Below are 26,981 nucleotides of genomic sequence, written 5' to 3'. Positions count from 1 at the left end.
GAGGTTGCAGTGAGCCAAGATCGTGCCATTGCACTCCAGCCTGGGCAATGAGAGCAAAACTCCGTCTCAAACAAACAAACAAACAAAAAAATAAAACAAAAAACGAGATTTAAATGACACCCTGGACTTTTTACATGGAAGTGGGAAGACATTTTAGAAGCAATGAAATTATATTCCTAAGTTTAAAACCAATAAAGTAGGCATTGGGTACATATGTATTTCTCTCTCCCTCTAAATACATAATTTATGTACATCCCTAAACTTTGAGGAACACACAGGTTTCCCACGTTGTCTTCCACTTTGATGGCTGCACCACAGTGAGCTCACAGCTCAGCAAACATTTAGCAGGGATACTAAACTCTTCTTCTTAGAGACAATTCCAGATCTTTGAATTTGTCCTGTCTTGAATTCAGGGCAAGATAAGCATCTCCTCCCCATCCCTAACCTTGCCCCCTTGCCTGGGAAAGGCGGCAGGGCAAAGCTGTTCAGCTGTCTACTAGGCTGACAACTCACAACTGGGAATGAGAAGTTAATGGGCTAGGTGATGTTTGGGATAGTGGGACTAGTTAGTTCTATACCATTTAATAAGCTCTGAAAGAGGTGTGTGGACCCAATTATTGGTGGGGATATATAACCTTCTTTAGTCTTAGTTTTGGACATTAGGTGTCAATTTTAAGGAAAAAGAAGTCTCAGTACATTTTAACCCTAATATGAAATTAATTTAAAAATGTTCAATTGGCTTTTAAAAAATTACTAAAAAATACACGCTGACTATAAAAATTCCAAACAATATAGAAGTAATAAAAAGTCATCTTTCCCAAATACCATTTCTCAACCACCAGCCCCATGACTCACAGTAAACATACTGTTATCATTTTCCATTACTCCAGATTTTCCCTGCCCACATCAGCATGTATATGAGTATACATGTGTAATAATTTTAATAATTTATTCAAGAGTACAAAGCAGCAAATTTTCTAATAACTTTTTCAAGACAGTTTTATAGTTTTAAAAATTTTTTTAGTTTTTTTTTTTTTTTTTGAGACAGTCTCACTGTGGCCCAGGCTGGAGTGCAACGGCGTGATCTTGGCTCACTGAAACCTCCGCCTCCTGGGCTCAAGCAACACTCCTGCCTCAGTGTCCTAAGCAGCTGGGACTACAGGCGCGTGCCACCATGCTCCGCTAGGTTTTTAGTGTGTGTGTTTTTTTTTCTAGACACAGAGTTTCACCATTTTGCTCAGGCTGGTCTTGAACTCCTGAGCTCAAGCCATCCTCCCACCTCCGCCTCCCAAAGTGCTGAGATTACAGGCGTGAGCCACCGCGCCCAGCCGGTTTTATACATATATATGTTTTTTGTTTTTTGAGACGGAGTCTCGCTCTGTCGCCCAGGCTGGAGTGCAGTGGCGCAATCTCGGCTCACTGCAAGCTCCACCTCCCGGGTTCACGCCATTCTCCCGCCTCAGCCTCCAGAGTAGCTGGGACTACAGGCGCCCGCCACTACGCCCGGCTAATTTTTTTGTATTTTTAGTAGAGACGGGGGGTTTCACCGTGTTAGCCAGGATGGTCTCCATCTCCTGACCTCGTGATCCGCCCGCCTCGGCCTCCCAAAGTGCTGGGATTACAGGCTCACGTGAGCCACCGCACCAGGCCTATATTTTTTAAACTCTTTTTTTCCCCCTTAGCATCTTATATCCTATCATATGGCAGATATGGTTATATGAACCCAGTGGTTCTCTGAAGCCTGCTCCTACCAGCTTGCCACAGCTAATTGTGTGCATTTCTTCCTAATTCCTCCTTCAGGAAGTGTAGGTTTGCAGCTTGAAACTGACCACGGTGCGAGTATTTACACCACAGAAACCAGCAAATGCTACCATCAGAGCTCCCTACCTTAGCCCTGCAGAGCCAGATGTTAAACATTCACTTAACACGCCACTAGATAACCCCTTCCCCCGTACCTAGTCTTCCCTTTTCCTATTGCAGTTTTTCTTATGGGGCGGGGTATGGGCACTACTAGCACCAGGATGTGTTGGAGACAACCCTGTCCTGTGGGCTGTAATGTAGCTATGATGGAGCTGGATTTAGGTCCATGACACAGAAGCTGCACGTTGGGAATAGCAGAGCTAACAAGACAGAACCTGTATACCCAAATTACAGAGTTATCCCACCAACACTGAACTACTTATATTTGGAATGTTTTGAAAGTTTATGCCACTTATTTTTAGTTATTAGAGCAGCCAAATACCTAGCTAACACATGTTCCAAGTAATGAATTCACATTGTAAAATGTTCCTTTTTAAATTTTTAAAGTGTTATAAATTATTAAATTCCAGAAACAGCCAGACAAAGTATGGTCTAGGACTTATCAGGTAAATTATCTTTTCTATTATATATAGATACATCATTTAAAAATAACAATGGCATCAAATTATTGTACTATATTTTGCTTTTCCGTGTTTTTTTTTTTTTTTTTTTTAAGAGACAGTCTCGCTCTATTGCCCAGGTTGGAGTGCAGTGCTGTGATCACAGCTCATGGCAGCCTTGAACTCCTGAAGTGATCCTCCCACCTCAGCCTCCTAAAATTTGGGATTACAGGTGTGAGCCATCACACCCTATTTGCTTTTAAATTTATATATTTTTGACATTTTTCCATATCTGTTCATACATATCAATTTCATTATATCTGCTACAGAGTAATCCATCTTTATTAACATATCAACTTATTTATAAGGTATCCTACTATTAATCACTTAGGGTGTTTTAACCTTTTCATATAATACTGCAATACACAGCTTTGCTTATAATGTTAGGCGTCCAGTTAAGTATGCATCTGCAAGGGTATGAAAAATTACCTAGAAATGGAAATGTTGGGTCAAAAAATATGAACATTAAAGCTGACCTCCAATGAGTTTGAATTAATTTATACTCTCATAATTGACATTTTTCCACTCTCTGAATGACACTGGATGCTACCATAATTTTACTCTTTGCCAGTCTTCTGGGTGAAAAATTAAAGCCCATTTTCTTAAGAGCTACTTATTTCTATCCATTGCCATTTTTTGATTATCTTATTAATTTACTAATTTGTATATGCTATTATTAAAATTATAATAATTTTATCTTTCCAGTTTGTCATTTGATGTGGTTTGTCGTTTTGCCTGTATAGATACTTTAAATTTTTGTGTGATCAAATAGTTCCTTGTACTAAGCCTTTTCCACTTCAAGATTATAAAAGATATTCACCAGTGTTTTCTCGTACTGCTTTCATAGCTTCCTTAACAAAATTAAAACAAAATAAAAAAAAAATCTAATCCTTTGATGCACAGGAATTTACTCTGGGGAAACTAATTTAGGATACCACTATGAATTCCCCCCATCCCCAGCCCACTTGCTAGTCACAGAAACAAGACATGAACAAATGAATAAAAGCCGGCACACTCAGCAGCACTGATTCCTTGACTATTTGCATAGTCTCTTATCTCGTCAGGCATGTAGCTAGTACCAGATCACCCCTCTGATTCTGGATTTACCCATGCTGGTTAAGTGGCAATGAGGGTGGTGGAGCACACACATTTCTTTCATCTAAACAACCTCTTGCCCAATAATGATTTGTTTATAAGTACTGCAAACCTCTGGAATCTTTGTTATAAACTTTTACTTTTTCTACAGCAGGGTTTCTTAACAGGGACACTACTGGCATTTTTTTTTTTTTTTGAGACGGAGTCTCACTCTGTCACCCAGGCTGGAGTGCAGTGGCATTCTCTCAGCTCACTGCAACCTCCACCTCCTGGGTTCAAGCGATTTTCCTGCCTCAGCCTCCCAAGTAGCTGGAATTACAGGTGCTGTGCCGGCACCCCCAGCTAATTTTTGTATTTTTAACCTCCAGAAAAACCATACACTTATTAAGCATATTCCAGAAGTATAAACATGAACATTTTGAATTTTTTTTACAATTTTTAAAAAAATTGTAAACAATAAATGAACTTCCTATTTCTAAGAATGTGAAAAGTCCCATTTTAAACACAGTTTGTAAGAACCGTCTCTTGATGTGAAGTCTACGAAGTCTATGGCTAATTTTTGTATTTTTAAGTAGCCGGGGGGTGGTTTCACCATGTTGGACAGGCTGGTCTTGGAACTCCTGACCGTTTAAGTGATCCACCCGCCTCAGCCTCTCACAGTGCTGGGATTACAGGCAGGAGCCCCACACCCAGCCCCCCTGCCCCTTTTTTTTTTTGACACAAGGTCTTACTCTGTCACCCAGGCTGGAGTGCAGTGGCTCGATCACGGCTCACCACAGCCTCGACTTCCCCAGCTCCAGTGATCCTCCCATCTCAGCCTCCTCAGTAGCTAGGACCACAGGTGTGCGCCCCACACTCAGCTATTTTGTATTTTTGGTAGAGACCGGGTTTTGCCATGTTGCCCAGGCTGATGTCCAACTCCTGAGCTCAAACGATCCACCCACCTTGGCCTCCCAAAGTGTAGAGATTACAGGCGTGAGCCCCTGCACCTGGCACTATTGGCATTTTAGCCAAATAATTATGTGTTTCGTGGGGCTGTCTGTGCATTGTAGGATGTTTAGTGGCATTTCTGATCTCCCTCCACCCACTAGATGCCAGTAGCACCCTCCCCTTTTTCTTTAGTTCTAGCTTCTGTATTGATATAGACAAACTACTTTTTTCCTTCTTTAGAAGAGGTATTTTATTTTGCTTTTTCTATTACACAGGATGTACTTAAGTGTTAAAGTCAACATATACACAATATATTCTACAAGCAAGCACTACTTTAACTGAACAGGCAAAGAAATTACACTAAACAACAGCATCTGGTAGTATTTTGGGGAAAATAAAATGACTAAAATAGGTTTAAACTAGTACTATTAAATCACCTAATATCAATACTGCATGACCTAATACAGCTAAAATGCAAGATGTGTTAACATCCAAGAATACAACCAAGATTAAAACAAATAACACCTATATAACTTTTTTAAGCAGGAAAATACTTCACGTATGCATATAATTGTTCACTCTTTTAAAGTAAATCTTTCCCAAAGTTATCAACCTCCAGAAAAACCATAGACTTATTAAGCATATTCCTAAAAGTATAAACATGAACATTTTGAATTTTTTTACAATTTTTAAAAAAATTGTAAACAATAAATGAACTTCCTATTTCTAAGAATGTGAAAAGTCCCATTTTAAACACAGTTTGTAAGAACCATCTCTTGATGTGAAGTCTATGAAGTCTATGGTTAATTTTTGTATTTTTAAGTAGCCAGGGGGTGGTTTCACCATGTTGGACAGGCTGGTCTTGGAACTCCTGACCGTAAGTGATCCACCCGCCTCAGCCTCTCACAGTGCTGGGATTACAGGCAGGAGCCCCGCGCCCAGCCCCCCTGCCCCTTTTTCTTTTTCTTCTTTTTTTTTGAGACAAGGTCTTACTCTGTCACCTAGGCTGGAGTGCAGTGGCTCAATCACGGCTCACCGCAGCCTCGACTTCCCCAGCTCCAGTGATCCTCCCATCTCAGCCTCCTCAGTAGCTAGGACCACAGGTGTGCGCCCCACACTCAGCTAATTTTTGTATTTTTGGTAGAGACCGGGTTTTGCCATGTTGCCCAGGCTGATGTTCAACTCCTGAGCTCAAGCGATCCACTCACCTCGGCCTCCCAAAGTGTTGAGATTACAGGCGTGAGCCCCTGCACCTGACACTATTGGCATTTTAGCCAAATAATTATGTGTTTCGTGGGGCTGTCTGTGCATTGTAGGATGTTTAGTGGCATTCCTGATCTCCCTCCACTCACCAGATGCCAGTAGCACACTCCCCATTTTCTTTAGTTCTAACTTCTGTATTGATATAGGCAAACTACTTTTTTCCTTCTTTAGAAGAGGTATTTTATTTTACTTTTTCTATTACACAGGATGTACTTCTTAAGTGTTAAAGTCAACATATACACAATATATTCTACAAGCAAGCACTACTTTAACTGAACAGGCAAAGGAATTACACTAAACAGCATCTGGTAGTATTTTGGGGAAAATAAAATGACTAAAATAGGTTTAAACTAGTACTATTAAATCACCTAATATGAATACTACATGGCCTAATACAGCTAAAATGCAAGATGTGTTAACATCCAAGAATACAACCAAGATTAAAACAAATAACACCTATATAACTTTCTTAAGCAGGAAAATACTTCACGTATGCATATAATTGTTCACTCTTTTAAAGTAAATCTTTCCCAAAGTTATCAACCTCCAGAAAAACCATACATGGACTTATTAAGCATATTCCTAAAAGTATAAACATGAACATTTTGAATTTTTAACGAGTTTTTTAAAAACACTGTAAACAATAAATGAATTTCCTATTTCTAAGAATGTGAAAAGTCCCATTTTAAACACAGTTTGTAAGAACCGTCTCTTGATGTGAAGCCTACGAATTTTTCTCCTGTTGGGACCAAACTTTACAAAAACAGTTACAGAACAAGCTATGGCATCTTAGCATTATTATCTTATGTCAAGGTTTACCTTTTTAAAAACGTTTAAATTGTATTTTTACTACTCTAACAAAACACGAACGTTAGATGTGCAGGATTCATTTTTTTAAAACTCTTAGAAACAACATACAAAGCTTTGAGAGGCATATTTATTCCCTACCGCAGTCCTGGAAGATAATTCCCAAGTCTGAGAGGGGTCTTCTCCTTTTCACGGGCTGTTTTTGTTCTTCACATGCGTTAATATGTGGGTTTTCAGGTTGGTTGACTGAGCGAACCTCCTGTTGCAAATATCGAAGGGGCACACGAAGGGCTTATCGCCGGTGTGGATGCGCAAGTGTGTGCGCAAATTGAAATCAAGGGAAAAGCGTTTCCCGCAGCCTTCGAATGTGCACTGAAAGGGCTTCTCGCCGGTGTGGACCAGCTGGTGTCGTTTCAGCTTTGAGCTCTCAAGAAAAGCTTTGCCACATTCTGCACATACGTGGCCTCTGGGCCCGTGGATGTGGAGATGTTTTCTCATGGCGGAGTAATCCCTGAACATCTTTTCGCAGCCGCTATGCGAGCAAGGGACTGTTTTGGGAGGTTCTCCTTTGGACCTTTTGGGCTTCACTTTAGTAAATTCTGCCAGCTGTTTAGGATCTGAGAGATCAATGCCTGGTAACCCCTCAGGAGGAAGTTTCTTCCCTTTCAAGTACTCGGAATAATCAGGTGGGTTTTCAGCCTGGCCTTCACCCACTGCCCCTTGGTCATTGTTACCGTTAGGGGACCACATAGTCACGGAAAACTCACCCTCCAGCGTTTTGACCTGCACTTGCTTCTGCTCCCACTTCCTCGTGCCCTCGTTGGAGCTGCTGCCTGCCGGGTTGGCCTCAGTGCTGGTGGCACTCCTGCTGCTGGGCTTTTTGCTGCGGCTCTGGGTTGATGTTGATGCCGCCGAGGCCGACCGAGAGGCCAGGGTCAGCTGGAAGCGCTCGTCTTCAATGCTATCCGGGATGGCCAACTGGTCCTCCAAGTCGTTGCCTAGCTGGTTGTCTGAGCCGCAAAAGCCCACCACTTCCTCTTGTGTCTGCACCATAAGCATTTCCTGGTCGTGGTCGCCATAGCCCATGTTCGTGAAGAGCGGCTGCAGCACGATCAGAGGCGGATAGTTGTGGCCACCGTTGATCCAACTGCCATCGACATCCTCGTACTGGATGCTTTCCGTCGGAATGTCCTCCATAGGAAGGGGCTCCACATTGATGTCGTGGAGCTCCACAATATCTGCCGGGATATCCAGGTCTTGTGTGATGCAGAAATCTTCGTTGGAGGCCATGGCTGAGAGTTAGTTAGGTCAGCAGCAACTGGAAGACCGTGGGAAAAAGAACGCTGAGGGGAGTGAGGCGGGAGCTGCAGAGAAAGGGGCGAGCTGCAGAGAAAGGCGCGAGCTGCAGAGAAAGGCGCGAGCTGCAGAGAAAGGCGCGAGTCTGAGGAAGGCACGAGTCTGAGGAAGGCGCGAGCCTGAGGAAAGCACGAGCCGGAAGACGCAGGAGCTTCTGGGATAGCTAGACGCATGCGCCTAGGCAACTGACGCGTCTGTCGGCCCCAAAAGCACGTGCACGTGCCCACGTACACACGCACATGCCCACGTATTCACGTGCACCACCCTGCGGCCCCGCCCAGCTATTGTTTTTCGACCATTTCGTAAGCAGGCTCTTTACTGATTTTTTATGTATTTCATTTCAGTTGATTTTCATGTCTTCCCCTCCTGTCCATCCCATATAACAGTATCTGCCAAAAAAGCCTACTCGTTTTATGCTTTTTTCTCTTCTTTAATTGCACTAACACGACATTTAATATCAGTAATAGTTGATAGTAGAATGTCTTGTCCTTTAATAGGAATGCAAAGTGGTGTGCTATTATGATGTATGCAGCTATTCCTACTTTTACTAAGGATTTTTTTTTTTTTTTTGAGACGGAGTCTCGCTCTGTTGCCCAGGCTGGAGTGCAGTGGTACGCGATCTCGGCTCACTGCAACCACCGCCTCTTGGGTTCGAGCGATTCTACTGCTTCAGCCTCCAGAGTAGCTGGGCTGGGCACAGTAATCCCACACCTGTAATCCCAGCACTTTGGGAGGCCGAGGCAGGAGGGTCACTTGAGGTCAGGAGTTCAAGACCAGCTTAGCCAACATGGCGAAACCCCGTCTCTACTAAAAATACAAAAATTAGCCAGGCATGGTGGCTCGTGCCTGTAATCCTAGCTACTCGGGAGGCTGAGGCAGGAGAATCGCTTCAACCTGGGAGGCAGAGGTTGCAGTGAGCCTAGATCATGCCACTGCACTCAGCCTGGGCAACACAGCGAGACTCTATCTCAAAAGAAAAAGAAAGGGCATTCTTTATCAACTTTCTTAATTTCTCCCATTGTAATTATTTGCCTATTTAGATTTTTTTAATTGCCTCGGGTTAATTTCAGCTATTTTTATTTTCTTATATTTATACAGGGTTTTGAAATTTTTTTTTTTGTGGAGATGAGCAAACAACACTTATAATTGTTTTTATTTTCTGTTATCAATTGTCATTCCCCAATCTGATTGCTAATTGTCTTTAGATGCTTTTTCTCATTGTTCGACCTTTGATTATTTTAAGAGTTCTTGGATTTAGCAGATCTAGTTTTGTTTTTTCTAATTTATTATTTTCTGCCTATATCCTTACTAATTATGTCATCATTTCTTAATTATTTTACAGTTCTTTTCTCACTTAAGTTTAATACTCAACTAATCTATTTCAATTTGTAATTGCATAACTACCTAAGGCAGTGCATTTTTCTTTTAGCAAAACTTTAAACATTATCTCAGTAAAATGATTTCATCATCATTCAAACCAAAAGGTTTGAATTAAATTGTTCCCATTTGCACGTTATGTTCTGCTCCTCATTTTACTTTCAATATTTTTGAGTAATTATTTAGACAGATTTATTTTGTACATCATATATTTGGGACATGTTTTAAATACAAACTAAGGGCATCTTTCTTTCTTTAGGTGAGCTTATTTCATTTATGTTTATTGACAAAATAAATGTGTTTTGGTCTTAAATTCATGACCATGGTTTATCTTTTGATATAGGGTCTGTTTTCTTTGGTCTGTGTTTCATGCTTTCACTGTGATAACTTGAAAAGTTTATGTGTGTTTTTAGATCTTGTAGTGTTTACATTTATAATCTTAAGTGATATACTCAAGCCTCTATTTCTTGATTTATCAAGTTCAGGCAGATGTCCTCTCCACTATGAAGTTGAGGAAATTCGTATTTATATTTCCCATTTTTGTTTTTCCCACCTTCAAGTTTTTTTTTGTTGTCATTGTTAGTTTGAGAATTCTAAGTCCACACTTGCTTAGCCTCAGTTATTCCATTAAAAGTGATGCAGGGTTGTGATGGATTTGTCTTATGTCAGTTTCACTCAGCTGGAACTGTGGTTCCATCTCCAAGGGATTCTGTTTCTCTGACTGAACTCTGACAGTGCTAGAGTTCACTATTCATCCTTTCATAACCCTTTTTTTCCATTCCTGGATACTTTTGATTTATCTCTTAGTCAATTCTTCGTATTCTCCCTTGATTTGATGCAAATTTCATTCTATTTCAGCTGAGTTGACATTCTTCATAGTTTGTGATTGCATGTTGCGGACAAAACAAAGTTTTCCTCTGTTTTTAAATTTTTAAAAATTAATTTATGTTGTTTTTAGTTGGTTTTAAGAAAGCATCTGGAATGTAAATTATTTTACTCCTCTACTTTTGAAGGGGTCTTATAAACTGAAGTTATTAACCAAAAGATAAGATATTGTCATTTGTGATATATTTTCCAAAAAGCACTAACCATAGAAAATCAAAACCAAAACCACAGATGAATATTAAAACAAAATTAAGTCTGTTACCTGCACAAAATATCCTTAGCTGCTGGACTGGTGATATAAGTTGCAAATGAGTGGTGAACAGATCAACAAATGCTCCAGGATAAATAATGAAGAGAAAAATCCCAAAGCCATTAAATCGAACTTGTTCCCTAAGAAATCACATAAGAAAAAGGAGTTTACTAATACTATTATATTTATCAAATTAATAGTATACATAATCTTAAAACTTTTCACTGTAATTTGAATTCTTGCTTAAAAAACAAAGTCTCTCTGAACAGCCAAAAAATTCTATCTATACTATATATAATCTTAATTTTATAATAACGTACAGATTTGGTTATCTGTGAAATTGAATTTTGTAAAATAGGGCATACTGAAATAGACATAACTTCAAAATTTTTAGAAACCAATGTGTTGAGCAAATAATTGAAGTTAGTCACATATATACAGAAATGGCGTTTATGAGAAACTAAATGAAAAACATTTTTATGGTTTACTCTGAACTATTTTCAGAGAAGGACACAGGAGACTATATAATTCAAGTAAATTACCTAATAACTTGTATTTGTCTTAGCAATTATAAATAATGGTGGAGATTTATCTAGGTGTATTCCTATCAAGCTAACGTTAAATAAGTATGTTTAAACATGCATAATGCTCAGATTGTCCTTAAGAGAACAAGTTTTTTCAGCAGGTATTGATCTCCATATTAAAAAAAAAAAGAGAACCATTTTTTATCACTTCATTTTCCAAAAATTAATATTTAAGTCTCATAAAACCAAACAGCCCCCCCAGAAAAAAAATCACCTAAATATATTGTGCTGTTGCTTAATACTAAATATATAAGACAACTGTACAGTTCATTTTTTTTCTTGGCAGTTGGGATTTAAAAAAAAATTACCCAAGTTATTTTTACAAACATACTGTAAATTGTTAAGCTGTTATTAACGATGTGTCTATAGGTAAAATCCTAAAGGCTGCAAAGCATTGAAGGAGATTTAAAAAGAAAAAAAAACCCAGCAGCCACCACTTTAAGCCACTATTGTGCACATCTGTGTAACAGTATATGCTCTGTCAAGATGAGGATTTATTGCCAATAAATAGACTCTTGTTCATAAACAACTGGAAAGTAATAAGAAGTGATTACATCTTCTCTGCCAAAACAGAGGTTTTTTAACCTTTTCTCTGGTCCACACACCGAAAGGATAAAGCACATTCCTATTAGCATGCTTGCTAATTACGGCCATAATTATCAATGGAGGTAGCAGGGGAGTTATGACGTGGCCCTCTCCCCATCACGATTTTATATGTGTTATAGGCTTCTAAATGCTTAGGTATAGTTACAATGATACATTTGGGAAGCCAAGACCAAGAACAGGGAGTGATACTCAAAGCCAGTCCCAGGTCTCTTCTTATCTTCCACTTGGGTTTCTAGATAGACTATGATGTTCATTAAACCCAGTGCTTTCAGTTTTCTTGCTCTAGCCAGCAGAAGACATAAGCAGAAGCAGGAAATTATTTCAGCTGATAAGTCAAATAAAGTTCTAAGGTGAGTGGGTTTTGAGTACAGTGGTTATCATTCTGACTCAATGATGAATAGAAAGATTGGCTTTCAGGACTTGGTAAAAAACTTTGAGGCATCATGAGGATAACAACACTGGAAAAGGCAAAGGATAGAAAGACCCTGATTACAGATATGCCCATGGTTAACGGAGCATAGTCATCAACATATTAATCTTCTCTATAAAAAAAGAAGCTTCCTCAAAGTAACAAATGATGGCTATGCACTAGGCAATAGCCGCAGAAAGAAAAATAGTGAAGTATCAAATGTAGCAGATTTTAGTAATAAATTCTCCAAAATGAAAAGTTTTTTTTGCATGTGGTACAAAGAAAAAGGTAAATATCATTACCTAATAGCTGCTATCCCATGTCCAATTTCATGTACAACACCACTAATGAGAACTGCCGCGAAGAAATAGGTCAGTTGATTGACGGGTAAATTTATACCAGGAACCTGTTCATAGACACAATATGGCAGCAATTATCAGTGGGGGTGCAGGGGAGTCCCACTTGGGCACTAAGATACATGATGTTCATTCTGTATTAAACCTTCAAGCTGAATGTTCTGTAAACTAAAAGTAATATGACAATGGTTCACTTCTCCATTTCTATCATAATAAAAAGCAAAAACACTATTTCATTTTTCGAACTAGCCAGTTTCTCTGGAACAAGCACACCACCAATCTAAAGAGAATGAGAAACACCAGGTTAAACAGTTGAAACGTTAGCTTCCTGGAGTCTTCGCCATGGGAAAGAATGAGGGAGCCCAGCAAAGTGCCAAGGAATGCAGGATGACAGTGAAGCAGGCAGCAGCTGACCCAACCTCAAGGGCTGGATGCCTGATTTGGGAATCCTTGTTAAAATTCCTAGACCTTCCTCTGAATTGTTATTGCAAGGTTCCAAGTACTTGTGTTGATTAATATAGGAACTCCATATTACTAATCAGCAAGTTTCATTTTAATATCCTCAAGTTATAGGTGAGTTGGTAATGAAAGCTGGTCTAATAGGGATCCTGATCAGTGTGGGAGCACCATATCCTTCTATTCCATCAGTTGGTCTACTATGTTGGTCAGAAAAATAGTGTGAAAGAGATACACAAATACATTAAAATTGAAATTTAATGTCGAAATTAAGGCATTTGGAACATACAGACATGTTACAAACGTATGAAGCAGGAGTTGTCTTACAATCATGTGCTCCTAAAATGTGCAGGTATATATTATTGCATACACAAGGGAAGATAAGAGCTGCACAGCACATTTTTTTAGCTAGCAAAGATATATTCTCATAAGATAAGTAATCACTCCCAAGTTATGTCATCTGTTAAAGAGACAATAAAATTAGGCTAAGTGGGACACACCAGGCTCAGGAATACCATTTACGTACTGAGAATCTATTTCTTACAGTCCAGGAGTTGGGACTAAAAGGTACCCTTCTGGAGGAAATTTCTGCTTTCTTTTATAATTATTATATTAATTATAAAAAATATGTTTAAAGCAAGAAAACTGGAAAATTCAAAGCAAAACAGAAGCCTAAAATTCTGCTCCCCAAACATACATACACATACAAAACCATTCTGAACCATTCTGATGTATGTCCTTCTAGTCTTTTCCTGTACACATAATTTTAAAAACTATACTTTTATTATAAATCTGGTTTTGAAATTTGCCCCTTCACTTAACAGTATCACAGACATCTTCCCATGAGTGTTTTCTATTTCAATATGATTTTTAATAGCTACACTGTGTTCTATGGAATAAACTGTTGGGCATTTAATTAAGTTTCTGCTCTTATAAATAATGTGATAAAGATATTTGGACACACACACCTAAATATTTTGGAGGAAGAAATTCTTAGATGAGCATACTTGCTAAGGGATTGGGCTTTTGAGACATATTATGGGTTTGAGGTCCTGTCTCTTTTTTTTTTTTTTTTGAGACGGAGTCTCGCTCTGTCGCCCAGGCTGGAGTGCAGTAGCGCGATCTCGGCTCACTGCAAGCTCCGCCTCCTGGGTTCACGCCGTTCTCCTGCCTCAGCCTCTCCGAGTAGCTGGGACTACAGGCGCCCGCCACCACGCCCGGCTAAATTTTTTTTTTGTATTTTTAGTAGAGACGGGGTTTCACCGTGGTCCCAATCTCCTGACCTCGTGATCCGCCCGCTCGGCCTCCCAAAGTGCTGGGATTATAAGCGTGAGCCACCGCGCCCGCCCGGTCCTGTCTCTATCTCTTAACTAGCTAAATGACCTTGGGAAAGTTGGCATTATTCCTCCAACATTCCTATTTTCTCATCATTAAAATGGAAATAACCACATTTGCACGAAAGGGTAATTTTGAAGATTAAATGGGCAAATCTTTGTCCAATGTTTAATGTTATGCCTCACAGAGAGGGTAGTAAATGCTATTATTACACAAAATTTAAAAGATTTTGATACATGTCATCAAATTATACTCTAAAAGCAGACCCTTCCATAACCTTGGGCAAGCTAATTTTATTCAAATCTGCAATGTGATTACATTTCTTTGACCATTTGTAAAGCTGAACTTTCCCTGTACTTTTGACCATTTTTTGGTCCTTCTGCGAGTTGCCTACTGATAACCTGGCTTGTTTTCTCCTAAAGTATTCAACTTTTCCTTACTGATCCGTAAGATCACTTCAAATATCAGCATTGGTCCTTTGTAATACATGACATAAATGTATTCCACAGTTTGTTTGCCTTTTAATTTTACTTTGTTTTTAGTTTTTCATATGTAAAATTTAGGTAGTCAAATCTATTAGTATTCATGGTTTCCTACAACACCAAGAGTGAACCCTAATGTAAACTATGGGTGGTAATGACATATTCACGTCGGTTCATCATTGTAAGGGGGAAATCTCTGTACCTTCTTAATTTTGCTGTGAATCTAGAACTGCTCTAATAAAGTGTTTAAAAAATAAAAAATAAAGGTGTTACTGTTACATAAAAAATATTCATGGTTTCTACTATTCGCTCTATGTCTTCCTCATTCTGTGCTCATAAAAATGATAACCTGGGTCTTTTTTTCAAGGCCTTTTATGGTTTCAAGTTTTAATTTTAATTCAACTGGAATTTATTTTTATGGACACAGAGAAATCTCATCTAAAAAGCTTCCTTTAGTAACTAAAGATTCAAACAATGCTGCTTGAATCATTTTCTAAATTCCATTAATTCCAAGTGTCCTTTCTCTAGTTATGAAACTAGTTATAATCATTTTTATTGTTGTTATTGTTTTATTTTATTTTATTTATATATTTTTTTGAGATGAGTCTCGCTGTGTCGCCCAGGCTGGAGTGCAGCGGCGCGATCTTGGCTCACTGCAAGCTCCGCCTCCTGGGTTCATGCCATTCTCCTGCTTCAGCCTCCAGAGTAGCTGGGACTACATGCGTCTGCCACCATGCCTGGCTAATTTTTATTTATTTTTTTTTTGTATTTTTAGTAGAGACGGGGTTTCACCATGTTAGCCAGGATGGTCTCAATCTCCTGACCTCGTGATCCACCCACCTTGGCCACCCAAAGTGCTGGGATTTCACTCTTGTTGCCCAGGCTGGAGTGCAATGGTATGATCTTGGCTCACTGCAACCTCCGCCTCCCAGGTTCAAGCAGTTCTCTTGCCTCAGCCCCCCAAATAGCTGGGACTACAGGCACACGCCAGTATACCCAGCTAATTTTGTATTTTTAGTAGGGACGGGGTTTCACCATGTTGCCCAGGCTGGTATTGAACTCCTGACCTCAGGTGATCCACCCACCTCGGCCTCCCAAAGTGCTGGGACTACAGGTGTGAGCCACCGTGCCCGGCCAAAACTAGTTATAATCATTTTTAATGTGTGCATAATATCTAATTGAATGACAATCCAATAATTTAACCACTCCTCAATTAGATATTTTGGTTGCTTTTAATTCTTCATAATAATAAATAATGTTAGGCTAAAGAGCTTAATGAATACTATTTTTTCTGTATTTGAAAGTGTTTCCTTAAGCTAGAGTCCCAGATGTGGAGGTAAAGAGTCAAAGGAAATGGATATGTTTATAATGTTCATTATCTGAAATTCTCTTTACTTGGACCCTATTGAGCAACTTTTTTCAAGAACTTCTATGTCCCTTTTTATATACCTGCTCCATTCCTAAGTTGTCAGACATCTTTCCAGTATTATACTTTTCTCTGACCCCTCTCTAAATTTACATACTTAAGACTGTCATACATACCCTCTATATCACAAAATATCCTGCTTACCTTACCTTTATTTCAAATAAATCAGTAAGCTTGGTCCAATAGGATATTTCTTCCTTCTCTTTATTATTTTCTGCATGTACTAGTGAGTGAGATAAAGTAAGAATTTGAATGTGTGATAATACCAACAGATGGTAGGTCTTATTTGCTGGCAACAGTACACGATTGCCCATCTGTCTCTGCCATGATTCACACAGGGTATCAGATGTACCAGAATACTGAATACAGAATACTTTCAACAACACAGAGTGTCATGGTTTGGAGAATTAATACTGAACAAGGCTGTCGGGAATTATAAACAGAAAGTATGTTACTTAAGCTACAAGAGCTCATGTCAAAGTCAGGATTCATAACGTTCTTAAACTTATATATGAATATGCATGGTGGGCTCCAGAGGGCAGCTGACTTCTTAATGGTTCCAAAGCACGGATCTCCTAATAGAGCTGACATTTTTGTGAGCACTATGAATAAACTGAGTGGCAAAGAGAAGAAATAATTTCTTCTCTAAACAACGTTTTGCCATTCTAATTCTAGCAGGCAGATAAGCCAATGATCATATTTTCTGCAACTGGCTTCTTTCTCTCTTACCTCTTTCTTGGTGAACAAGAACCAGTCGTGTAACCTGAGAGTCATCCTAAACTTTTCCTTCTCCCTCCAGCCTCACATTCAATTAATCACCAAGGTCTGAGAATTCCACTCCAAAAGGTTACTTGAATCCATCCCCTTCATTCTCCTTGCCACTAATTTTATATCTTTATCACTTCTAAAATAAATTACTGCTCTTAAATGATCTCCGCATCTTCAGTCTAATGACTTTGGTCCATTTTGTACAGACTTGCTACCTACAGGTAAAATATAAACTTCATAACCTAGACCCTACCTGTATGGAGATACAGGTAGGGTCTAGGTTATGAAGTTTATATTCCCACCTTATATCCTGTTCTCTTGCCTCCAGTCCCATCTATCCTCCCACCATATACCTAGAGGTATAAAACTGTAAGTAAAATTACTTATAGTTCCTTGAAGAATTATTTGTCTCTCTTAAAAGTGGAGCATAGGCCGAGTGCAGTGGCTCATGCCTGTAATCCCAGCCCTTTGGGAAGCCAAGGTGGGTGGATCACCTGAGGTCAGGAGTTCAAGACCAGCCTGATCAACATGGAGAAACCCCGACTCTACTAAAAGTACAAAATTAGCCAGGCGTGGTGGTGCATGCTTGTAATCCCAGCTACTCGGGAGACTGAGGCAGGAGAATCGCTTGAACCCAGGAGGCAGAGGTTGTGGTGAGCTGAGATTGCACCATTGTACTCCAGCCTGGGCAGCAAGAGCAAAACTCTGTCTCAAATAATAATAATAATGATAATAAAATAAAAAAATAGAGCATAATGTCTATAGGCTGTAAGATCAATGATGATGGATCTACTAGTTATGAGCTGTGACCACAGGCAAGTGACTTAACGTGTCTGTGCCTTGATTTTCTCATCTGTAAGGCAGGGAATGTTTGCTGAAGAAATAAATAATTTCTTCTGAGGCCTCACCTGGTAAATCTTTTTAATCTCTAAGAAAGAGCTATGGCTATAGGAGAGATTATTGTTCTCTACAAATGACTTCTAAATCTTCCCAGTGACCCAGCCTTGTAGAGGACACAAAGAGACAAGAAAAAAAAAACCCAATCTGTTACTAATCCTTAGTCTACTCCATTAATAAGAACATGATTAAAAACAACATCCATGACTCATGGAAATGGGAACTATAAATGTAAAAATGTGAAATAAAAGTGAGCCAATGTAAAGCCCCCTTCCAAACTTTGGAGACATAAAATGATAAGGTATAGGTCTACACATGAGTTTTAAAGGAGTACAACTCAGCACATTATTCTTCACATTAAGAAATCACAGTGACCATTCAGAAAGGTCTTATATCTTTAATTAAAAGGATATTATTGGTTAGGCTCTGAAGGCCATGAAAAGGAAAGGGAAACACTTTGCATATAATTAGAATGCAATTTACTTTTACATTATAGAGATCTTAAATCAGCATGCTTATTCTTTGAAAGTAACAATCATTTAACATCTTAAAAAGACAGTCAGTTACGTATCTGTGTAATTGCTGACAGTCTTAATGATGGTTCATTTGTTCTCTGTTACCATTAATATTACAACTACTACCAAATATTTCAACAATTCCTTGCTGTATTCTTATTAATTTTTTTGTGTAAGCAGGTAATTTGAAAATTATGAGACTTTTAATTTATTTTCATATTTATATTATGGATAGGAGTTACACTAGATCAGAAGTGGTATCTTGCATCTCTATTTCGATAGTTATTTAAAGCAAAAAGACGATACTTACCACAACTTGTAACACCTGTTCATTGTGAAGCGAGGAGGAGGAAGAGGAAGAAGATGAAGAGGAAGAGGAAGAAGAGGAGGAAGAGGAAGAAGAGGAGGAAGAATAAGAAGAGGGAGAGTCAGCCATCATTTGTGCCAAAGTCTGCATCAGCGTTTTTCCAAGGAGAAAAAATGAGCTAAACATGGCAATTACGCCAAACACCATTCCAAAATTGAACCTGTCAAAAGGAAAAAAAATCATGTTAATTTACAATTTCTCTCAATTCATGGACTAGCAAATTCACTGAGCAGCCACATTTCATAGCTTTAAAATAATGGCTAAAAAATTTCAGTAACTCTGCTTCTTTTTCCTACATGAACTTCAAATATTTGACTGAAGCATGAGCACTAGTTTAAGCAATTTTATAATTTATAATTCTCTGATAACTGAAGAATCTGAATATCATTCCCAATAAAAAAGTTTGTTTCCTCTCATGCACTTGCTCATTTACATAACATTGTTTTGATCTTGTCCTTATATCGTTATGAAAGCCTTTTTGACGTTATAGACATCCATCCTTTTTCATCTACCTCTTCTATTGTCTGCATTGTATTTCAGCTTTACTTTGTGATAAAATGAGCTTAAATATCAACATGGTATAATTTAGTAATAGTTTCTTTTTTCTATTGTTTTAATTATTAGAAGCTACCATTGTATAGTGGAGATAATCTGCCATGTTTTCTAACTTTGATAAGTTGTGCTTTTCAAGGAACTTGTTTATTTCATTAAAACTGTCAAATTTATAGGCATAGAATTTTCTTAATAGTCTTACTACGTTTTTAATGTCTATAGAATCTGTAGTAATGTCCTCTTTTCAATTCCAATTTTTGTTTTTGAGACAGGGTCTCACTCTGTCACCCAAGTTGGAGTGCAGTGGCACGGTCACAGCTCACTGCAGCCTTGACCTCCCAGGGCTCAGGTGATCCTCCCAACTCAGCCTCCCAGCAGTTGGGACTACAGACCCATACCACCATGCCTGGCTAAGTTTTATATTTTTTGTAGAGATGGGGTTTTGCCATGTTACCCAGGCTGGTCTCGAACTCCCGGGCTGAAGCAATCCGCCCATCTCGGCCTCCTAAAGTGCTGGGATTACAGGCATGGGCCACTGTGCCTGGCCTCAATTCTCATTTTTAATTACTTATCTTTCTTTTTTCTTCATCAGTCATGGTAGGGGTTTATCAATTAATATTTTCTATTTATTTATTTATTTGAGACAGGGTCTTGCTGTGTCACACAGGCTGCAGTGCAGTGGTGTGATCTTGACTCTCTGCAACCTCCGCCTCCCAAGTTCAAGCGATTCTTGTGCCTTAGCCTCCCGAGTAGCTGGGACCACGTGCGCCACCATGCCTGGCTAATTTTTGTATTTTTAGTAGAGACAGGGTTTCACCATGTTGGCCAGGCTGGTCTCGAACTCCTGGCCTCAAGCAATCCACCTGCCTCAGCCTCCCAAAGTGCTGGGATTACAGGTGTGAACCACTGCACCCGGCCCAATTAATATTTTCAAAGAACCAACTTTTGGCTTTGCTGATTTTCTCTATTGTATATTTTCTATTTCACTGATTTCTGTTCTTATCTTTATTATATCCTTCTTTCCACTTTGTATGCTTTGATCTGCTATTGCATTTTCTGCTAACTCTGATGATCTGATTGTTTACATTTAGCTCTAATCCATTTGGGGCTAAATTTTTAACAAAAAGAAATTTAGACCATGCCAGCCCTGACCCTCACATTCTCTCATCTACAGAACCTGCCAGTATCTTGGGTGTCCCAGAGATCATTGTAAAGCCCCTAACCATAAATTGCCATAAATGCCTTGATTTTTAATGTATGCAAGCCACAATGATACAATCGCATAAGGTTATATAAAACCAGAAAGTTTTAATATTGTCAATATTTTAAAACTCAGAAAACTGCAAAGTAATGGAAATAGTTAATTTAACAAGCTGTCTGTCGTGATCACTTAATGATTAACTTAAACCAAACAAAAGAAGATGAAGAATACCATTGGTAAAGCATCCTTGCTTTCCGCCGTCCCCAACTGTAAAAGGCACGATTGAAAACAGCAGTTTGCCATCTTATGTGGAAAGGGGAGATGCTCAATCCATTGTTTTCCAGCCAGTCTTCATAAGAATGTTTAAAATAGACAGATGACTAAGAGAGAAAGAAAAGTTCTACATCACTCAATTTTGAAGAACAACTTATAATGTGTAAGAAAATAATACAAAGTATTTTCTAGAGGAAATCAAGATGCTGACTTCCCAAATGTTTATAATCTTAAAGCTTTATGTTTGTTCTTCATAATATTAAAGGTCACAGACCTAACTGGTCTACTGAGATTAGGGTCTGGTAAACTATGGGCCACAGGCCAAATCCGAACTACAGACTGTTTTCACACAACTTGTGAGCTAAGAATAGTTTTCACATTTTTAAGGGATTATAAAAAGACAATAAAAACCAAAAATATGCGACAGAGACCCTCTGTGTGGCCCAAAAAGCCTAAAATACTTACTACCAAGCACTTTACAAAAAGTTTGCTGACCCCTGCTTGGAACAGTGTTGTCCAGTAGAAATATGATGTGAGCCACAAATGTAAGCCACATATAACTTTAAATTTTCTAACAGCCAAATTTTAAATATTAATTTTCATATACTTTTACCCCAAAATATCCAAGATATTTCAACATGTACTCAACATACGCTATCGTTGAGATACTTTACTTTTTGGGAGGTATTAATTCGTTGAATTTCAACATCAACTTTATACTTACAGCACATCTCAGTTTGGACTAGCTCTGATTAAAGGCTCAATAACCACGTGGCTAATAGCTGCCATATTGGACAGCACTGGTCCAGAAGCCTTGTGTTATAATTTAAAAAAAAACAACAAACAAACAAACAAAACCCTACCAATCCAAGAGAAGGGACAGTTGCGATCAGTGTTTGCTTTCTTCTTCTGAGCAACAACCCTAAGAAGTTAGGCCAACCTCGATCATGTAAACAGTAAAAAACTTATCTAAAGCCATCTTGGGCTCAATAATGTCCCTTAAATTCTCTGGGGTTGTGGGGATAGGGGCTTATACACAGCCCCAACAAGAGTTTTACCTTAGGGAAGTTTGAAGTCCTTGACTAATATAGGATTTTGGATGACATAAGGCTGTGTTATTTACCTGACACAGTTATAGTAAGTACAGTAAGTATTGTCATATTCATGCCCACCCATGTGAGAAACTTATCTGTCCAAGAAGGAAATCTTAGCCCTATCATAGTCTTAAAAAATGACCATAGTCTGAATATAGGTAGCTGTTTGCTTTGGATCTGTAGTGTTATCTGCTCTCAGTCTTCAGGTAGTTAAATTTTAAGTCTACTTGTTTTCCAAGACTTGGAAAAGGAGTGACACACTTCTCCAACAGATGTCTATGCAGAAATCCTAGAAAAGCCCAGGGTGGATCAGCAGACCAAGCTGGAAGCAGAGAAACTAAAGGTGCAGGCTCCTAAAAGTTGAGGTCTCTCCATTTCCCAGGCAGATACTCTGAGTGGGCATTAGGTCTTTTGCTCGGAGGATGGTGCACTCTTAAGGAGCTAGGGGTTGTTACTGAAACCAGTGACATCTTGGTCACCTCACACACTTGTGACTAGGGACTGTAAAAGTTCATTTTTAGATTTTTTTTCACATATGCAACATGAAGAAATCATGTGGCTGTGTCTTACTATGTTGCCCAGGCTGGCCTGGAACTGCTGGCCTCAAGCGATCCTCCCGCCTCTTCCTCCCAAGTAGCTGGGACTACAGGCTGCACCACCATGCCTGGCTCATGTGGCTTTTTCAAACAACAAAATCATTGTGGCCTGTATTGCTTATGACATGTGAACCACTATGCCAAGTACTTTAAATCAGTGCTTTTTCTTTTGAGACAGGGTCTTGCTCTGTCACACAGGCCAAAGTGCAGTGGCACGATCTTGGTTCATTGTAACCTCTGACTCTCAGACTCAAGCAATCCTCCTACCTCAGCCTCCAGAGTAGCTGGGACTACAGACATGTACCACCATGGTTGGCTAACTTTTAAATTTTTTGTAGAGATAAAGTCTCACTATATTGCCCAGGCTGGTCTCAAACTCCTGGACTCGGGCAGTCCTCCCACCTCAGCCTCCCCCAAAGTGCTGGGATTACAGGTGTGAGCCACTGTGACCGGCCACATCAGTGCTTTTCAAACACAAACAGGTGCAGAGGAATCATCTGGGATCTTGCTAAGATGCAGATTCTGATTCCCTAGGTCAGGGGTGAGGCCTGGGATTCTGCATTTCTAACAAGCTCCCAAATGATGCAAGTGCTACTGGTCCTTGAACCTCAAGTTGAAGAGCGAGACTTTATGTGGATACACTAATGTAATTCTCTCTATAATCTTAGGAGATCCTTACTATTATCTCTATTTAAAGATGAGAAACCAAGGCACAGATAGCAATTTTCCCAAGGTCACATTGGCTAGAAGCCCAGCCCTGGATCTAAGGACTACGCTATATAACCTCCTGCACTTTACAAGTTTAAATGATAGAAGGAAAAGTCTCATTTCACTTTATTGTTAAAGCTAAAACATGCAATACTATGGTTTTCTATTTTAAATGGTATTCATAACATGAAGATTTTGCTATTCATAACTGGAATTTTCATTAAACATTTGAGAATTTATATGATCTTATTCCACATATATAGTTACTCTTCCCCATCCCCTACCCCCCAATACTCAATTCCAAAAGCTTGCCTGAAGCATGTGGTCAGACGACTCTTCCTGATTTTTTGCTACCCTTCTCAAATAACTGGAAATGGACCGTGCACCCAGGGTATCTGGTTAGTGTGAAGAAGTGGGGTGCAGGGTGTAAATCAGAATTCAAGTAGTCAGAAACTGGTTATGTAAATCCTTGCTATTTGAGTGTGCTACTTTGAAGTACACTCTGTGATCTGGCAGCATCAGTAGCACTTGGGAACTGGTTAGAAATGCAGAATTTTAGGCCTTGCCGCAGACCTGCTGAATCGGAATCAGCATTTTGACCGCAAACCAGATGATCATATGCATTTAAAAATTTGAGACTACTGATTTAAATGACGACTTGATTTAGATTCATTCCAATATCTGAGTCTCTAGAGCATCTTGACCTTAAAAACAATAAGGGAAAGCACTGTCTTTACTAAGCAGACGTTTTCTTTTCCTCCCTGCTGCACTGCAGCTGCTGGGTCTGGCAGGGCCCCGGCCCTCCCGATCCCACCACTGGCGCCTCCCGGGCAGGACCCGAAGGCTGAAGGGCCTGCACTGCCCCGCACTGCGACAGTGGCAGCCGCGCAGGCCGCCACACCCCTCCCGCGGCCGGCAATGTTTTATTTACTCCACCGGGCCGATCCACCACGCGGACTGTCGCACGTGGGCACCGTCCAGCCCGGGAGGCGCCAGGCAGGGGAAGAGAAAAGAAGGCCTTGCGCTCCGGCCATGGGCACCGCGGGCTTGGACCTTAGGCCCAAGGCCCTCACCTTCAGCACCAAGTCGGTCAGGTAGACGACAGTCCAGCCACCCACCACCACCACCACCAGCGACACCGGAATCATGGCGGCGGCGGCGGCAGAGGAGGGAAGGCGAGCCCCGGCGTCCTCCTCCCTGCACCGCCAACAGCTGACCGCGCGCGCCTTACAGCCCCAGCATCCGCTCAGGAACCAAGCTACCGCCGGCTCCTTCCTTGCGGTGGCACGGTTTCCCACCGGACTCTTCCAGTGAGGACATACGGGGGGGGGGGGGTTGCTAGTACCGGAAATGGCACGGGTGCTTATTTTTGCGGGCGCTCGGGCGCTGCCGTCCTGGCAGTAGTTCGAACTCGGCGTCTAGTCTTGTAGCAATTTCTTAGGCTTTGGCCCTCCCTGCTGTCTACTCTCCATTCTCCTCAGTTCTGGTCAGGGGTTTGCTGTTTCTTTTAACTCATGAGGATTTGGGGTCGTCTGAAGTAATCGTCTCTCCCTCCCTGACCCTGTCATAGATATCCAGATTTAATTATGTTTATCCTTTTTACTGAAGTGTAAATTTACATGTAATGAAATCATACATACAGAGCTCAATTGTCCATTTCTGTGAGTTTTGATAAATATATATATATATATGTCCATGTACCCTAATCAAAATAGAGAAAATTTCCCTCTCAGGAATTTCCTTCTTGTGTCCCTTCCTAGTCAATAGCCCTTCCCCCTGTTCTGATTATTTTTAACTTTATGTAAATAGAATGCAATAAGTACTCTTTGTGTCTGGCTTGTATCGTTCAACATGCTTTTTGAAATTTATCCACGTTGATTAAATTAGGCTCTTTTTTCAACCTTTTATAATATTTGAGATGGTGCTATGGTTAAAAATCAGAACTCTGAACACCTACACATTTTAATGTTGATGTATACCTGATTATATATTGAACTAGAGCAGCAGCTCTCAACCTTACCTGCACTTTAGGATCACCAAGGTCTTTTAAAATTCCCGATGCCCGTTCTGTATCCTCGACCAATTAAATCAGATGCTCAGTGGGACCCAAGCATTTATACTTTTTAAGCTCCTCAAGTCACTGCACTGTGCAGCCAAGGTTGAGAACCACTGAACTAGATAATCTCTAAGAGGAAAGAAAACTATTTATTGGGTTTTTTTTTACGTTCTATTTATGTGCATCTTTAAAAGTTACTTGTTTCAGCTTTTCTGGAAAAGCATCATTAGCTATAATAATGCTAATACCAAAATATTGAGAACATAATACTATCTCAAGAACAAGTATCCCAAATAAAAATGTATCCTCAACCCCCTTCCAAGTGAAAATATACAATAATACCAGAAACCTATATGACAAATATTGCTACTAATTTGCCTCATTCTTCCTGCTTTTCCTAAAGTTTTACTCACTTAGGGACATGTTTCTCCAGCTTCAAGACAGCTTATGACTGTTTTACATATCTTTGCCTATTTGTGTGTGTATGTGTTGTTATAAATGATTTCAGTTTTCTTTGGACATAGCTGGGTGTAAATTATAAAAGTTTGTATTCAAGCACCCTGTTACTCCACAGTTTACCATATACAAATATCCCAAAAGACTTAGTGCTGTTTTAAGCTTTAATAATTTCTGAAGTATTAATGCTGCAAATTTGCAAAAAGTCACTTGAAGGTTTATTTAAATTTCTTATGTGCTTATTTTATTTTGTGAATTTTGAACATTTTTAAATTTTTTAGTCCCTTTAACAGAAGATGGCAACATTGACTGAAACAAAAAATTAAAACACATTGACTGTTCAAAAATTCACAAACCAAATAGGCAGTTAAATAATTTTATAGTTAATACAGTTAAATAATTTTACTTTCAAATAATGTATGAGTTCATATAATTTATACTCCTGAAGTTATTAAAAGCTTAACACTATACTGAGACTTTTTTCTTTTCTGAGACGTAGTCTCTCTCTTGTCGCCCAGGCTGGAGTGCAGTCGCACGATCTTGGCTCACTGCAACCTCCGTCTCCCAGGCTCAAGCAATTCTCCTGCCTCCGCCTCCTGAGTAGCTGGGATTACAGGCACATACCACCACTCCCAGCTAATTTTTGTATTTTTAGTAGAAACAAGGTGTCACCATGTTGGCCAGGCTGGTCTCGACCTCTTGACCTCAGGTGATCTGCCGGCCTCCGCCTCCCAAAGTACTGGGATTACAGGTGTGAGCCACCATGCCTGGCCATATACTGAGACTATGGATACACTATTGTGTTTGTTCTGACCTTTGTCTGTTCTTATATAATGACTCTATAGTTTTTAACAATATTCTTCTCTGGGAGCAGAATATTAACTTAAGAACCGAAATGTCTTCTCTTTTGTTAGCCTGCAGCCTTGTCTGGACCACTTACTGGGACAAGTACCAGCTACCATGTGGCTATCTGATAGAAAGTACACAGGAAATGCGTAGGTTGTGCTTTTCTGTTTCCAGCCTAAAAATTTAGTTATTCAACTGACTTGGTGTTTTCATCAGGGACTCAGCAGTCAAAACAAAGCACTGAATTGAATCCTGCTGGTTGCTGAAATTTAGCAGTAGTGGAAGCCAGCTGGTGGCAGCAGAAGAGACAAGATAGAGGATGCAAGGTGGCAGCAAAAAATGCCTGAATTCTAGAAGATCAAGGTATTCTTCCTTAGAATAAATTTGTGACTTAATTTACAAATTGTTTCAGGTTTCTGTGAAGTATGTATTTTAAATAAAGGACACATAACCAAGATTTAATTTATATCATTTGTATGTATATTATTTTTAGAGGGGCACGGAATATACATATATTGGCTGAATGCAAAGCAGCTGCATGTTAAAAGTCAATATTTGGCTGAAGCAGAATATCACCATCATATAATAAACTTCAGCAATAAGAAATACATGAAA

At 39.5% G+C, this 26,981-nt stretch overlaps 2 protein-coding genes across 4 annotated transcripts in view; both read right to left on the bottom strand.

Annotated features, from left to right (window-relative positions):
- The window catches only part of MBTPS2 (membrane bound transcription factor peptidase, site 2), a 56,019-nt gene extending 29,260 nt beyond the window's left edge, over window positions 1-26,759 (bottom strand). For all 3 annotated transcript variants that reach the window (XM_055268912.2, XM_063635265.1, XM_055268914.2), the window contains exons 1-5: window positions 24,082-26,759; window positions 20,569-20,717; window positions 18,528-18,744; window positions 12,285-12,388; window positions 10,396-10,523 (exon numbers count right to left, since the gene is read on the bottom strand). In XM_055268912.2, the coding sequence (XP_055124887.1) occupies window positions 10,396-10,523; window positions 12,285-12,388; window positions 18,528-18,744; window positions 20,569-20,717; window positions 24,082-24,156 (673 nt within the window). In that variant the 5' untranslated portion in view covers window positions 24,157-26,759. The remainder of the gene's footprint in view (window positions 1-10,395; window positions 10,524-12,284; window positions 12,389-18,527; window positions 18,745-20,568; window positions 20,718-24,081) is intronic.
- YY2 (YY2 transcription factor) lies at window positions 5,864-10,516 on the bottom strand. The gene is made up of 2 exons (XM_055268915.2): window positions 10,396-10,516; window positions 5,864-7,833 (listed from the first exon to the last, which is right to left on the bottom strand). The coding sequence occupies exon 2, from the start codon at window positions 7,803-7,805 to the stop codon at window positions 6,705-6,707; it is 1,101 nt and encodes a 366-aa protein (XP_055124890.1). The 5' UTR covers window positions 7,806-7,833; window positions 10,396-10,516; the 3' UTR covers window positions 5,864-6,704.
- Window positions 26,760-26,981: the final 222 nt, after the last annotated feature.

The sequence above is a fragment of the Symphalangus syndactylus genome, chromosome X, assembly GCF_028878055.3.
Source record: "Symphalangus syndactylus isolate Jambi chromosome X, NHGRI_mSymSyn1-v2.1_pri, whole genome shotgun sequence".
Taxonomy (NCBI): Eukaryota; Metazoa; Chordata; class Mammalia; order Primates; family Hylobatidae; genus Symphalangus; species Symphalangus syndactylus.
This window is presented reverse-complemented; position numbering and strand designations above follow the sequence as displayed.

Excerpts from the sequence above, each read along its gene's own strand:
- YY2 (XM_055268915.2), bottom strand. The coding sequence starts at position 7,805 with ATGGCCTCCAACGAAGATTTCTGCATCACACAAGACCTGGATATCCCG.